Source organism: Scyliorhinus torazame, chromosome 2 (genome assembly GCF_047496885.1).
Source record: "Scyliorhinus torazame isolate Kashiwa2021f chromosome 2, sScyTor2.1, whole genome shotgun sequence".
Lineage (NCBI taxonomy): Eukaryota > Metazoa > Chordata > Chondrichthyes > Carcharhiniformes > Scyliorhinidae > Scyliorhinus > Scyliorhinus torazame.
The window spans coordinates 203,153,113-203,168,819 of NC_092708.1; the positions used below are offsets into that span (position 1 = coordinate 203,153,113).

The 15,707-nt window shown below is 48.1% G+C and overlaps 1 protein-coding gene across 4 annotated transcripts in view; it reads left to right on the forward strand.

Moving 5' to 3' along the window:
- pard3bb (par-3 family cell polarity regulator beta b) overlaps positions 1-15,707 on the forward strand; it is a 1,556,033-nt gene that overhangs the window by 729,702 nt on the left and 810,624 nt on the right. For all 4 annotated transcript variants that reach the window (XM_072482810.1, XM_072482818.1, XM_072482833.1 and 1 more), the window contains one exon: positions 5,989-6,128. In XM_072482810.1, the coding sequence (XP_072338911.1) occupies positions 5,989-6,128 (140 nt within the window). The remainder of the gene's footprint in view (positions 1-5,988; positions 6,129-15,707) is intronic.

Genomic DNA, 15,707 nt, shown 5'->3' on the forward strand with positions numbered 1-15,707 from the left:
TTTTGTTATTGGCGTAAACTGTAAAAATATTGAAAATTTGGAATAAAAATAATTTTAAAAAAAAAATTCTCCACATTTCATAAAAAAAAGTAAATTTTACAGTCTTTTGAACTAGGGTTCCATTCATGGATCTACCCGTCCAGTTATAATATCAACTGGGATCATTACTGCCCATAAAACACACACACACACACACACACACCATGCCCACAACACACACCATGCCCACCCACAACACCCACACATATCACACACACATACCACACATATACAGCCCACACACACACAATACATACTCACGAATGTGTCTCGTAATGTATAGCTGAGAAACGTCCCTCTGTTTATTTTCTGTATAGGTTGGTAGAAATAGGCAACAGAGTCTGGAAATAGCAACTCAGTTTGAGAACAGGAAGCTGGGGGGGGGGGGGAGAAGTGGGAGTGGAAGGGAGGTGAACCAGGTAGAAGAAACCCAACTGAGTAGGCCCAGATAGAGTAGACAGAAGGAACACAGGCGTTGTTGCAGGGCGAGGTAGAAGGTCACAAGAAAGGACGAATGAGAGAGAGAGGTCTGTGGAAGGGTTGGCAGAGATGGAGCGCAGTAGCAGCAATGAGGTGAAATTGGAAGGGCCACATTGCGAGGAGAGTGATATAGGGGGAGCATGGGAAGAGTGACGGAAGAGACAAGACCGCAATAGTAGTTTTTATTTCTTAAAAATAAAAAGTGAAAAGTTCTTTTGAAAAGGAGAGAAAACTTGCATAGGAGACAAGTAATAATAATCTTTATTATTGTGACAGGTAGGCTTATATTAACACTGCAATGGAGTTACTGTGAAAATCTCCTAGTCGCCACACTACGGCGCCTGTTCGGGTACACTGAGGGACAATTCAGAATGCCCAATTCACCTAACAAGCGCGTCTTTCAGAATTTGTGGGAGCACCTGGAGGAAACCCACACAGACATGGGGAGAACGTGCAGACCCCGCACAGATAGTGACCCAAGCCAGGAATCAAACCTGGAACCCTGGCGCTGTGAAGCAACGGTGCTAACCACTGTGCTACCGTGCCGCCCTTATGGGTGGCAGTACATTTTATAATTTGGGAATGCTGAGTGAACAGGTGTTAACTATTAAATATTGGATGTTACACTTCAGATATTACTATTCCACCTTTGAGCTGGAAAGTTGTGGATGCAAATCGTATCTCAGGACTCTTGCACAAAATCTAGGCTGGCACTTTATTGCAGTGCTGAAGGAGTGTTGTATTGTCGGAAGTGCCATTTTTTGGATTAGAGATTGAGCTGTCTACTCTCTTAGGTAACCATAAAGGATCCCAAATGCTATTTCTAAGCAGAGCAGGGTGATATCCTTCAGTGTCCTCGCTGACATTTATCCTTCAATCAACAGTGCAAAATGAAAAGAATATCTGGTTATTAACACAGTGCTGTTTGTGGGACCATGCCATGCACATATCGGTTGCTAACTTTCCTACATCATTGCAACAGTGACTACACTTCTAAAGTACTTCAAAGCTTCGAGGTGCTTTGCTTGGGCGCCTGGAGGTTGTGAAAGACGCTACGGAAATAAAATTCTGCTCTTCCTTTGGCATTGCCTCTTGTGCACTGTGGGATGTTATAAAGGTGTCACCAGGAAATGTGTATAACAAGCAGGAACACTCAGAAGTTTTCACATGTTATGCAGATGAGTGTAAGTAAGGAGACACTTAGAATTAGACACTAAGTATGTACCGGTCAGGCAGGGAGGAAGGCGTAGAGCGAGGGAACCGTGGTTTACCAAAGAAGTGGAATCTCTTGTTAAGAGGAAGAAGGAGGCCTATGTAAAGATGAGGTGTGAAGTTTCAGTTGGGGCGATGGATAGTTACAAGGTAGCGAGGAAGGATCTAAAGAGAGAGCTAAGACGAGCAAGGAGGGGACATGAGAAGTATTTGGCAGGTAGGATCAAGGAAAACCCAAAAGCTTTCTATAAGTATGTCAGGAATAAGCGAATGACTAGGGAAAGAGTAGGACCAGTCAAGGACAGGGATGGGAAGTTGTGTGTGCAGTCTGAAGAGATAGGCGAGATACTAAATGAATATTTTTCGTCAGTATTCATTCAGGAAAAAGATAATGTTGTGGAGGAGAATGCTGAGCCCCAGGCTAATAGAATAGATGGCATTGAGGTACGTAGGGAAGAGGTGTTGGCAATTCTGGGCAGGCTGAAAATAGATAAGTCCCCGGGGCCTGATGGGATTTATCCAAGGATTCTCTGGGAGGCCAGGGAAGAGATTGCTGGACCTTTGGCTTTGATTTTTATGTCATCATTGGCTACAGGAATAGTGCCAGAGGACTAGAGGATAGCAAATGTGGTCCCTTTGTTCAAAAAGGGGAGCAGAGACAACCCCGGCAACTATAGGCCGGTGAGCCTCACGTCTGTAGTGGGTAAAGTCTTGGAGGGGATTATAAGAGACAAGATTTATAATCATCTAGATAGGAATAATATGATCAGGGATAGTCAGCATGGCTTTGTGAAGGGTAGGTCATGCCTCACAAACCTTATCGAGTTCTTTGAGAAGGTGACTGAACAGGTAGACGAGGGTAGAGCAGTTGATGTGGTGTATATGGATTTCAGCAAAGCGTTTGATAAGGTTCCCCACGGTAGGCTATTGTAGAAAATACGGAGGCTGGGGATTGAGGGTGATTTAGAGATGTGGATCAGAAATTGGCTAGCTGAAAGAAGACAGAGGGTGGTGGTTGATGGGAAATGTTCAGAATGGAGTTCAGTTACAAGTGAAGTACCACAAGGATCTGTTCTGGGGCCGTTGCTGTTTGTCATTTTTATCAATGACCTAGAGGAAGGCGCAGAAGGGAGGGTGAGTAAATTTGCAGACGATACTAAAGTCGGTGGTGTTGTCGACAGTGTGGAAGGATGTAGCAGGTTACAGAGGGATATAGATAAGCTGCAGAGCTGGGCTGAGAGGTGGCAAATGGAGTTTAATGTAGAGAAGTGTGAGGTGATTCACTTTGGAAGGAATAACAGGAATGCGTAATATTTGGCTAATGGTAAAGTTCTTGGAAGTGTGGATGAGCAGAGGGATCTAGGTGTCCATGTACATAGATCCTTGAAAGTTGCCACCCAGGTTGATAGGGTTGTGAAGAAGGCCTATGGAGTGTTGGCCTTTATTGGTAGAGGGATTGAGTTCCGGAGTCAGGAGGTCATGTTGCAGCTGTACAAAACTCTGGTACGGCCGCATTTGGAGTATTGCGTACAGTTCTGGTCACCGCATTATAGGAAGGACGTGGAGGCTTTGGAGCGGGTGCAGAGGAGATTTACCAGGATGTTGCCTGGTATGGAGGGAAAATCTTATGAGGAAAGGCTGATGGACTTGAGGTTGTTTTCGTTAGAGAGAAGAAGGTTAAGAGGAGACTTAATAGAGGCATACAAAATGATCAGGGGGTTAGATAGGGTGGACAGTGAGAGCCTTCTCCCGCGGATGGAAATGGTTGGCACGAGGGGACATAGCTTTAAACTGAGGGGTAATAGATATAGGACAGAGGTCAGAGGTAGGTTCTTTACGCAAAGAGTAGTGAGGCCGTGGAATGCCCTACCTGCAACAGTAGTGAACTCGCCAACATTGAGGGCATTTAAATGTTTATTGGATAAACATATGGATGATAATGGCATAGTGTAGGTTAGATGGCTTTTGTTTCGGTGCAACATCGTGGGCCGAAGGGCCTGTACTGCGCTGTATCGTTCTATGTTCTATGTAATTACAGATTTACTTTGCATGGCAGTTAAGATGAAGAAATTGTCTCTTTAGAATAAAACTTCCATGCAGTGTCTTCAGTTATTATGATGCAAACACTTGATAATATATGGGAATGAACTGAGAGCATCGGAAACAAATGTTTTCTTTAAATGAACATTTCCCATTATCTAGGTGCCCATTAACTGGAGTGTACATCGCATTGGAAATCAATTGGTGCCTGAGAAAATGTCCCCTTTGGAAATGAACATTCTCATTAACTGTTTTTCAGCTGTCATTCCACTCCAGAGCATGGGATCAGCATTTACTTTGTGTGCTGATACCCAAGTATCGCAAAGATTATTTGTCATCTGAACCCTGTGTCATAATACATTGGTTTGCGTAATGTTTTACAGCACCAACTAATTTCCTAAGACTCAACTTGAGATGCACACATTACGCAACCACGCTTCAGCGAGCTATAGAATTAAAAACTGGGATGAGTGGAGCACCGCGAGTGCCCTGAGAGTTTTAAAATTGTGTCGTTGGCATGCGCGCACAATGGTGGGACGAGCCTAGTCTGATGCCATATTGGTGAAGGTGTGCCAGGAGCAGTGAGCACCTGTCAGAAGACTGCAGAGTCAGGGACAGCCTGGGCAGGTGCAAACGTATTCGGTGCCATTGGTGAACCTTCAGCCTTGCACCACACCTCTCCTGCCCCCCTGATAATTAATTTTTGAAAGTGAATATTGTGCACTATTGTGCACAAAATCAAGATTCTGCATTGTAATTACAGGTTTATTTTACATGATAAAGGAGAATATTATGTACTGATTGCACATTCTTATTGCCCTACACTTACCGCAGGATATGCACTTGAAGAAATGGGCATTATAGTGTGTAATATGGCTTACATTATGTAATACTATGTGTTCCTGCAACAGTTACTGGATGATTTTTATGAGCAATTTACACAATCAATAGTCATTATGATAGAGTGGGCTAGATTAAAATACATTATTTGATATTATTTTCTGGTTTGCAGTTTTGGGATAATCATGTAGATGAATAGATATGTAAAATTATAAAATAATTAGAATGAGGAATATAAAATGAAATTTTGGGAAAGATTGAAATGTGATATGTATGTCAGTATATGTGGATATATGTGGGTCGATGTAAATCATTCATTCCCACTGCTGAAGCCTGTTTATTAACTGATGTAGTTTCATGGATAGTTCATTCGCTGTTAGGTGGTGCAGTTAAGTTTCTGGTCAATGGTGACAAACCCCTCCCCTCGCCATGGATATTGAAGGTAGAGATTCAGCAATTGTAATGTCAAGGGGAGGCAGTGAGAATCTCTCTTGTTAGGGACAGTTATGTGGCGCAAATGTTACTTGCCACTTATTAGCCCAAGCCCGAATGTTGGCCGATTCTTGATACACGCGGGCATGGACTCTCTCACTATCTGAAGAGTTGCAAATGGAACTGTGCACTGTAAACATCCGCACCTCCCAACCTTACAGTGGAGGATAGGTCTTTTCCTAAACTGCTGAAAATGTTTAGGCTTGGGATAATGCCCTGGGGAGCTCCTGGCTAAGATGAATGGTGTCCAAAATCCGCAACCACTTTTATTTGTGCTAGGATTGACTCTAGCCAGTGGCCAGTTTCCCCCCTGATTGATTCCCATTGACTTCAATTTTACTAGGGTCCCTTGCTGCCACACTCAGTCAAAAGCTGCCTTGATGTCAAGGGCAATAATTCTTATTTCATCTTTTGGAATTCAACTTTTTTGTCGATGAGGAGGAGTGTTGCTAACATGAAGAATTGTAGAGCTGGAGGAGATGACCAAGCTAAGCAGGAGTGAGGGTGTGGAGGGATTTGAAAACATGGGTGAGATTTTTATATTTTAGATATTGCTGAACTGGGAGCGATACTGAACAATGAGCATCGGGGTAATGGGTAAATGGGACTTGGTGTGAGTTAGGAAAGGGACAACAGAGTTGTGGACAAGCTCAATTTATGGAATGTGCTAATTCATATTATGCATTATTCAGGCTGCGTGTTTTGAAATTAAAGTCTGTAACCTTCCTTTACAGCATACTTGTTGCAAAATTTATCTGTTGAGGAGCTCTAGAATACCTGCATTTTACTCCACAGTTTCAATTGATTATAGTAAATTGTTACTTCTTATCCTGTTCACTAAATAGTTAACACAGCAACTTTTCCTTGATTCCTTCCTATGTCCAGGTTCAGAGGGCCTTGGTTTCACAGTAGTCACCAGAGAGTCCTCTGTGCATGGACCTGGTCCCATCCTAGTCAAAAATATTCTGCAGAGAGGGGCAGCAGTGAAAGACGGTAGACTGCAGACTGGAGACAGAATCTTGGAGGTAAGAAAAATACATCTGTTTCTACAACATGAAAGCAAGAATCACACAACAGAATTTGTGTTTCGCTAACCAGCTACACAGATTTATTGATCTGTCCTTTCATAATGCAGAATTTATGATGACCCAGAATCATTTGACATGACAAGCCTGTCAGTTTATGCTGCACTTTAGCGATATTAAACCCTCTCGCCTATTTTTGTGCTAGATCTTCACAAACAGATGCTGCAACTTTCAGTATGTTGCAGCTGATGCAAGTTCTATTACATACTTTAACCCTTTGATTCTTTAGATCTCCCGCTTTGTTAAGAGTATATATGCGACTGACTCTTATGCTGTTGAGCGTGTGGGCTTACTTTTCCTCCCCTATGGGGAATCTTTTTAAAAATTCTCTATGGACGTCGGTGTTGCTGGCTAGATCAGCATTTATTGCTCATCCCTAATTGCCCTTGAGACGGTGGCTGTCTTCTTGAATGTTATAGGCCAAGTGGTGTGAGTACATCAGTAGTGCTGTTCAGTAGGGAGTTCCAGGATTTTGACTCAGCAACAATGAGGGAATAGCAATGTATTTCCAAGAGCGGATAGTGTGTGGCTTAGAAGGGAACTTTCAAGGGGTGGTATTCCTATGTGCCTGCAGCCCTTGTCCTTTTAGCTGATGGCGGTCATGGGGTTGGAAGGTGCTGCAAAGGAGCCTTGGTAAATTTCTGCAGTGCACTTTGTAGGTGGTATATACTATTTTTACTATGTGGCCATGGTGGAGGGAGTGGATGTTTGTGGGTGGGGTGCCAATCGAGTAGGCTGCTTTGTCCTGGGTCGTGTCGAGCGTCTTGAGTTATTGGTGCTGCAATCGTCCAGGCAAGCGTGCTCAAACTTCTGCTCCTGACCGACTAGGGTTGCCCCTTAACCAGGTTAATCTCAGAGTTAAACTTCAAGAGGAAAATCCTCGAAGCAATAATAAAAAAATCAATCGAGTGTCTTTTTTCACTTTTCAAATGCTAGAATCACCTTTACCTATTAGTTGTAAATGTATTGGAGATGGGGTGGAAAAGGCTGTCTGTTTGAAAATCAAGAGTCATCCAATTAGGTACTGGAGAACTTATTCACTTTCTCATTGACTGGGAAAATGGTGTACTGAGAGAATTGGTCTATCAGACGACCAACAGTGGGAGTGCGTGGGCAGGTATTTTGGAGGCAATGGATTATGGGGCGAAACCACTCCAAATAAGTCCTTGTATGGAGAGCTGGCACAGACACGATGGGCCAAATAGCCTCTTTCTGCACCATAACAATTCTGTGATTCTATGATTTAATTTACAATTCTAAAGGAAAGAACCTTTGAGAACCTCAAGTCACCCTGTGACTGAATTAATAACAAAATAGAGGCGCCAAAAAGATTCCCAGCTGATGGAGCACTGTAGGAATATAATGTCAGTTAATACAGGCCGGATGCCAACAAAAATTGTTACATTTGAACGCATTATGATCCCGGTATTGAGTAAGTCCGACTTGCAGATCAAGTTACAGGTCTCAGGTACAGGTTCTGTTTGGGACTCCCCAAGCCCTACCAGAATTTTGATAGAGAATGAGCAAAAAACATCCTGGAGGCAGGCGTTGTACAGTGTGTTACTGTAGGATTTCTGTCAATCTTCCACTGAACTTGCGGTTCAAATTTGTACAAATGTACAAAATAATGGGTAGGAAACTAAAGATTTTGCCCCTGCCGACACCCGCGTCCACTCTCCGACCCCTGGGTCCACCCTGCCGACCCCATGGTCCACCCTGCCGACCCCATGGTCCATCCCGCCGACCCCCGGGTCCACCCCGCCGACCCCCGGGTCCACCCCACCGACCCCCGGGTCCACCCCGCCTACCCCCGGGTCCACCCCGCCTACCCCTGGGTCCACCCCGCCGACCCCCGGGTCCACCTTGCCGACCCCCGGGTCCACCTTGCCGACCCCCGGGTCCACCTTGCCGACCCCCGGGTCCACCCTGCCGACCCCCGGGTCCACCCTGCCGACCCCCGGGTCCACCTTGCCGACCCCCGGGTCCACCTTGCCGACCCCCGGGTCCACCTTGCCGACCCCCGGGTCCACCTTGCCGACCCCCGGGTCCACCTTGCCGACCCCCGGGTCCACCTTGCCGACCCCCGGGTCCACCTTGCCGACCCCCGGGTCCACCTTGCCGACCCCCGGGTCCACCTTGCCGACCCCCGGGTCCACCTTGCCGACCCCCGGGTCCACCTTGCCGACCCCCGGGTCCACCCCGCCGACCCCCGTGTCCACCCCGCCGACCCCCGTGTCCACCCCGCCGACCCCCGTGTCCACCCCGCCGACCCCCGTGTCCACCCCGCCGACCCCCGTGTCCACCCCGCCGACCCCCGTGTCCACCCCGCCGACCCCCGTGTCCACCCCGCCGACCCCCGTGTCCACCCCGCCGACCCCCGTGTCCACCCCGCCGACCCCCGTGTCCACCCCGCCGACCCCCGGGTCCACCCCGCCGACCCCCGGGTCCACCCCGCCGACCCCCGGGTCCACCTCGCCGACCCCCGGGTCCACCCCGCCGACCCCTCCCATCTGCCCCGCCATCTGCCCTGACGACCCCCATCATCCGCCATACGACCCTGCCGCCCGCCTCGCCGACCCCCCAGTCCACCCCGCTGACCCCCCTCGTCCGCCTATCCGAACCCGCCGTCCGCTTCGCTGACCCTTGTTGTCTTGCCCGCCGACCCCCCATCTGCCCCGCCGAACGTCCATCTGCCCTGCCGACCCACCTCATCAGCCCAGCTGACCCAGTCATCCGCCCAGCTGACCCAGTCATCCGCCCAGCTAACCCCCCCCCCCCCGTCTGCCCCGCCGAAACCCCCATGTACTCCGTCGACCACCCCGCTGACCCCGCCGCCCGCCCAGCCAGACGTGCCGCCCGCCCAGCCGACCCCGTTGTTCAGCCCAGCCGACCCCGTTGTTCAGCCCAGCCGACCCCGTTGTTCAGCCCAGCCGACCCCGTCGTTCAGCCCAGCCGACCCCGCCGTCCGCCCAGCCGACCCCGTTGTTCAGCCCAGCCGGCCCCGTCGTTCCGCCCAGCCGGCCCCGTCGTTCAGCCCAGCCGACCCCGCCGTCCGCCCAGCCGACCCCGTCGTTCAGCCCAGCCGACCCCGCCATCCACGCAGCCGACCCCGCCGTCCTGCCCAGCTGTCCCCGTCGTTCCGCCCAGCTGTCCCCGTCGTTCCGCCCAGCTGTCCCCGTCGTTCCGCCCAGCCGGCCCCGTCGTTCCGCCCAGCCGGCCCCGTCGTTCCGCCCAGCCGACCCCGCCGTCCGCCCAGCCGACCCCGTCGTTCCGCCCAGCCGACCCCGTCGTTCCGCCCAGCCGGCCCCGTCGTTCCGCCCAGCCGTCCCCGTCGTTCCGCCCAGCCGGCCCCGTCGTTCCGCCCAGCCGGCCCCGTCGTTCCGCCCAGCCGGCCCCGTCGTTCCGCCCAGCCGACCCCGTCGTTCCGCCCAGCCGGCGCCGTCGTTCCGCTCAGCCGACCCCGTCGTTCCGCCCAGCCGACCCCGCCGTCCGCCCAGCCGACCCCGTCGTTTCGCCCAGCCGGCGCCGTCGTTCCGCTCAGCCGACCACATCACCCTCCCCGCCGCCTCCCTCCTTTGATCTGCTTCCCACCTTTCAGCTTTTCCCTCCCATTTTCTCTCTTTCTCCAACCAGTCAGCAAGTTCTCTTTGTTCCCCATTCTCTCTTTTTCCCAGTCTCTCTTTCTCCACCCCACTCTCACTGCCCATCCTTCCACCACACACACCAACACGCCCCCCCCCCCCCCCCCCCCCCCCCCCCCAACTCCTGCATCTCGCACCAAAACCTGGGAAGTCTGCCCCATTTCAGTAGTGTTGGCAACCTTAGGCTGTGAAAGATTTTTTTTTTTAATGTGTGTACAGCAAGGCATTAATCAATACTGTCGCTGAGTCTGCAATACCAGTCTTCAACTTAACACCGAACAGCAGCTGGATCTTTACTGGCCCTTTCATTCTGTTTGCAATAACTTCATGTTTCCTTCTATGATGAGCGTAATGATCATGTATAATGAATCACATTTCCTGAAGCACATGAGTACAGAGCTTAAAACTGACCCTCATTCAGTGCTAACTGACAGTCTCATTCAAAGAGGTTATAAGGGTGATTGGTGTGGGAAGTGAAAATGTACCAAACGTTCAGCCTTTTATCGTTAATTCTGGGTGGATGCTTTCAAGGATACTGTCAGGTCATATTCTCCTCTGCCAAAACCACACACTACTCCCAGGTCATCCTGGAGAGCAAAGATAATCCTGAACTCTTTTCCTCCATTATCAACTGTCTCCTGAATACCCTCTGCCCTGTCCTCTCCACTTCCAATGAGTGCCAAAATCTTATGGTTTCGTTATCACTAAGTTTGAGACCATCCGTTCAGCTATCTCTGCAACTTCCTCCAGTGCTACTTCCTGCCTCTTCACTTTCATCTGTACATCCCATGATTCCCTCTAAGCTCACCTTCTACAGAGAACCATCCCCTGCTCCCTGCAATCGTGTTCCCACTAAATCGCTGATCACGTAACTTCCCTTCTTGGTCCCCATGCTGTTGTAAGTTGCTTTCTCTTCTCACAGACTCCAGCTTTCTACATTGCCATCATTAACTCCCTTCCTTTAATAACCACAATACGTTCCTTTGTCCTTGAAAACATCTCCAAGCTCCTTGAACTCCCCCCACCCCATCCAAATCAGAGGGTGGGTATCCTGCAACTCCATGTTTGAACCTCTGTGATCAGATTTCCGTCACAGCAATGAAATAACCTTCGTCAACGGCACGAGTGGAGTACACTGTACCAGGTTATCCCTCTTCATCCTTCTTGAGCTTTGTTTTTGACACGACCGCTCACACCATTCCCCTCCAATCTCTTTCCTCTGATGTTGGCCTTAATGAGATTTCACTCTGATTATAATCGGGCATCTCCAGAAATAGCTTCTCTTTCTGACTCCGTATTGTCTCTGCAGAGTCTGCTAATGATCTGACTTGGGGCTTTTCATATATATGCTGATGGCAATCAGATCTGCATCTCGGTGCCAGTAATGACTTGGTGCTGTTAGATTGCCTGCACCATTTCCAGTGTTGAATGAGTCGGAAGTTCCTTCAACGAAAGATTGGAAGGACTGAAGCCATTGTTTTTGATCCTGCCACAAGCTCCTTACCCTCGCCATTCATTCCATCGTCCTGGTTTTTAAAAATTATTTCATTGGATGTGGTCTCTGCTGCATCGGCAACCATTTGTTGCTCTTTGCTAAATGCCTTTGCGAAGGTGGTAGTGAGTTACCTTCTTGAATTGCTGCAGTCCATCTGGTGCAGATACACCCACAGTGCTATTAGGGAGGGAGTTTCAGGATTTTGATTCAGTGACAGTGAAGGAATGGCGATATATTTCCAAGTTGGGATGGTGCGTATCTTCGAGGGAAACTTGCAGGTGGCGGTGTTTCCATGTGCCTGCTTCCTTGTCCTCCTCAGGAGGTGAGATCGCTAGTTTGCAAACTGCTATCAAAGGACCTTGATGCTGTACATCTTGTTTATAATATGATTTGCTGTCACTGTACATTGGTGGTGGAAGGAGTGAATGTTTAAGGTGGTTGATGGGGTGCTAATCAAGCACTCTACTTTTTCTGGATTGTGTCGAGCTTCATGAGTGTTGTTGGAGCTGCACCCAGCTGAGCAAGTGGAGAGTACCCATCACATTCCAGACTTGTGCCTTGTAGATGGTGGACAGACTTTGGGAGTCAAGAGGTGAGTCACTCACTGCAGAATTCCCGACCTCTGATCTGACCTTGTAGCCAAGGTATTTATGTGACTTGGTGACTGTTTTAGGCTGAACCAGAGTGTATACAAGCTGGGTGTCCTATTGACCAGAATTTCAGATCCATTAACCTTCCCTTCCTCTGGCCTCTAGTGCATACTCTGCTTCCCTTCACCTTAGCATTGATGGTCTTACTTTGAATCATCTAGACCCCACACAAATGAATCCCTCCCTAAACCCTTTGCCTCTCCATCGCCCTCTCTTTTTAAGGCTTCCCTTAAAACCTTTGCCAAATCTTTTCATCACTCTTTCACAATATCTCCTTTGCCTCTTTGTACTTTTTTGTCTGCTTGTGCTAATTTGAAGAGTCTTGAGGTTTTTTTGGTTCAGGTTTTTGGTTAACAGTGCAAGTTGTTGTTGAAATACTATTCAGGGCAAAAAAAAACTTCACAATCTCAGGACCTTCCAAAGTGCTTCACAGTAAAGTAAGTATTTTTGAGGTGTAATGTAGGAAAATGAGATAGTCGATTTGCACTGACAAGGTCCCACAAACACTAATGAGACAATGGTCAGTTAGTCTTTGTTTAAAAAAAACTTACGTTGATATTTCAAGAGAGTAGATTTAGTTGATAATGTATTGATTTTAGGGGGGAGGGGGACGGTGGTGTTTATTGTTGGACATAAACTACCAGGGTAGACATTTGGACTGGTGACCAAAGGCACCAACTGGTGATAAAGAAGCAGGATTGAAGGAGTGTCCCAAAGAAGGAGAGAGCAGTAGGGAGGTTTAGCATGGGAATTGTAAAGTTTGGCATTGAGGCAGTTGAAGGCACAGCCAACAATAGTGGAGCGAAGGAAATTGGAATGGCCCTTTTGGGGAAAAATAGTAAGATTTTATTCAAGCTCACCGTATTACCTGACCGCAGAGTGTTTAAGGAGGACTGCAGAGTGTGCTTTCCAGTGCAGAGAACCTGTGTTAGACCTGGCATGGAAGTACATGCTGCTGCTGGGGTGCAATCAAGTGAGAGAAGACTCTTAATTCCCCTGACTTCACCTTGACAAGCTCAAAATTTGCACAGAAATGTCTGTGCTTGTACAGGGTTTTTAAATGTCATATATTGCAGAAAGAGGGAGCATTCCCTCAGGAGTTCATGTCTCTCTCAGGAAGTAAGTCCATAGGGTGCGCTGCTGATTCCTGTATCCAGTCTTAACAACCAAGAAGTTGAACCTGATGATGAACATTTCCAATTCCTAATGCACACATACTCAGATTTTCCAACTTGGAATGATGAGAGCCTGAATGCAATCTGCTGGGACTATACCCTTTGATCGTTTGGCATCCAGTCCATTGCTCAACCAACTGAGCGACACTACTGAGCCCAGTTTGCCAGCTGTGACTCAGTTGGTAGCACACTCACCTTTGAGTCAAACGATCGTGGACTCAAATCGCAATTCAGGGCTTGAGCACTAAAACCAAGGCTGATATTCCAGTGCAGTACAGAGGGAGTGATATACTTCTGAATTTGCCATCCTTCAGAAGAAATGTTAAAACGGCTCCCTATGGTATTTTTAAAAGATTGACTTGCAGACCATGTAAATACAAACATACAAGAGCTTTATTGGAAAGGAGTTTACTCAACAGGCTGCAAGACTAGACTTACTATTTTCCTACGCAAACTGACGATGCAGAACATCAGGTGATCAAATTCACAACGCGACCTTGTTCTACTAGTACCAAACATGAATACACAACTCTCCCCTTTTACACCAGAGGTCAATGCAACGAAACACTGTATAGTACCGACATACAAAATTTACAATATGAACAATTAACAAACACAATAGTCAATAAGTTAGACGTTTCGGAGGACGTTGATTCTTGTGTGGTTGTCGGTGAACCTCAGGCACCTGCTTTTTCGTGTTGTCTGCAACCTCTGGGGCGGGATGTTGACGCCGGCACAGAATTCGTGGACTTTCACGACAGCAAAACTGGCGCCGAACCTGGACCAAATCAGCGACTGTTGAGGGGCTAGCACCGGTGCCATGTGGAACACAATCAATTCCAATGAAAAACAGTGTGGGATTCGTTGGGTCCGTGATTGACATTCGGGAGGCTGACAAACTGCAGCCACATATACACATTGCAATCCCCACACACACTCATTCCGGCCATCAAGGTGGCACTGATGTGCTGGAACGTGCCCATACAACTGATGGGTCGGCGGGGGCCAGAGGACACTTAGGGGGGTGGACTGGGGGACACTTGTATGATCCGGGGCGAAGTTCGCAGTGGGCTCTCAGCAGCTTGCGGAGATGCATGACTACATTTCCATCTGCGGCAATGCCGTTCCTTGCCCATCCACACCGACCCTATAGCCCACCTCCTGGCCACCCCCTGCTACTCCCCCTGGCAGAAGCCCCACAACCAGTGGCACAACTGTCAGCAAACTGTGGCGCTATTGGACACTTTCCGTACCCCCTCTCTCCCTCAGCAGCTTTGACGCCGTTTTCACGATTTATAAAAGCACAAATGAACCACGTCGTTGGAAACTCAGCAATTCGGAGGTGGAGAATTGCCAAGAAAACCGGGTCAGGCCTGCTTATGATATGCAAATGGTGTTTATTGTACGTGTGTTCCGGACCGCATTGATGCTGCTGTCGAGGTGACGGAGAATTCTGTCAAATCTGCGACGGCTGCGATTTTGGCGTCGGAACCTATTCTCCGCCTAATCGCATTTTCCGATTACGCCATCAGCCAAGGGAGTATCCCGCCCATGGTATTTTTGCTTGAGTTTGGACAACATCTGTTATTGCCTCAACCTGAGTCATTGTATGATTTGGAGGTTGACTTGGTGTTAGAATGTCCTCAGCAGAGGTACTGTCTTCCACAGTTGTTTCAGGTATTGTCAGGTTCTCTTGTATAGGTCTTCACTTGGAGGAGTTTGTGGCAGACTCTCAGTTACTATGTCTCTGGGTACCTTGTTATAGCTCCTAAAGGTTGATCAGTGTGTCTTCCCCACACAACATTGTCCTGAGTTTGAACGGTGTAGGAGGCCGGTCCTGTCTGTGCTAAGGCGAAGACAGGTATTCACTTCTCACTGGAGGTATAATTCTTTGCCAATAATTCCTGACCTTTCTCCAGAACACAGCTTTCAGCCCTGGTCTTGCGTCGTACAACTGGACTTTGCTGTTTCCTCTCAGCAATTTCTCTTGTCTTAGGCGATTTCAGCAAATCAAATGCTGTGTGTAACTGACATTTTACCATGAGTAATGCCGGAGAACTTTGGATTGTCGAATGTGTTGTATCCCTGTATGTCATCAGGAATTGACTTAGTCGTTTTTGCAATGACCCTTGCTCACGAGTTACTTTCAATGAATGCTTCATTGTCTGAACAAACCTTTCAGCCAACCCTTTTGATAAGGAGCGGCTTGGATACGTTGGATTCCGTTCTTCTTTGTGAATTCCTGTGAAATGAACTGCAGCCCATTTTCGTTAACAAGTTGTTTAGGGTAGCCGAATCTTGGAGGAATGATAATCCTCATTCCCTCGAGGAGACAACTAGTTCGAACAGATAGTTTGAGTCTTGGGGTAACATATGGCTTCAACTCCGGGTTTGCCCCTGCAGTTTTGCCAAGAAGTCCTATGTCCGTAACTTCTGGCAGTAATGGATTATTTCTGGTATACTTCTTAACTTATCCTGTAGTTACAGGAGTGTTATCGACTTCTTGGAAGTAGAAAGCATTAGCACTCGAATTGTTCATTGACAATTCGTTAGATAAA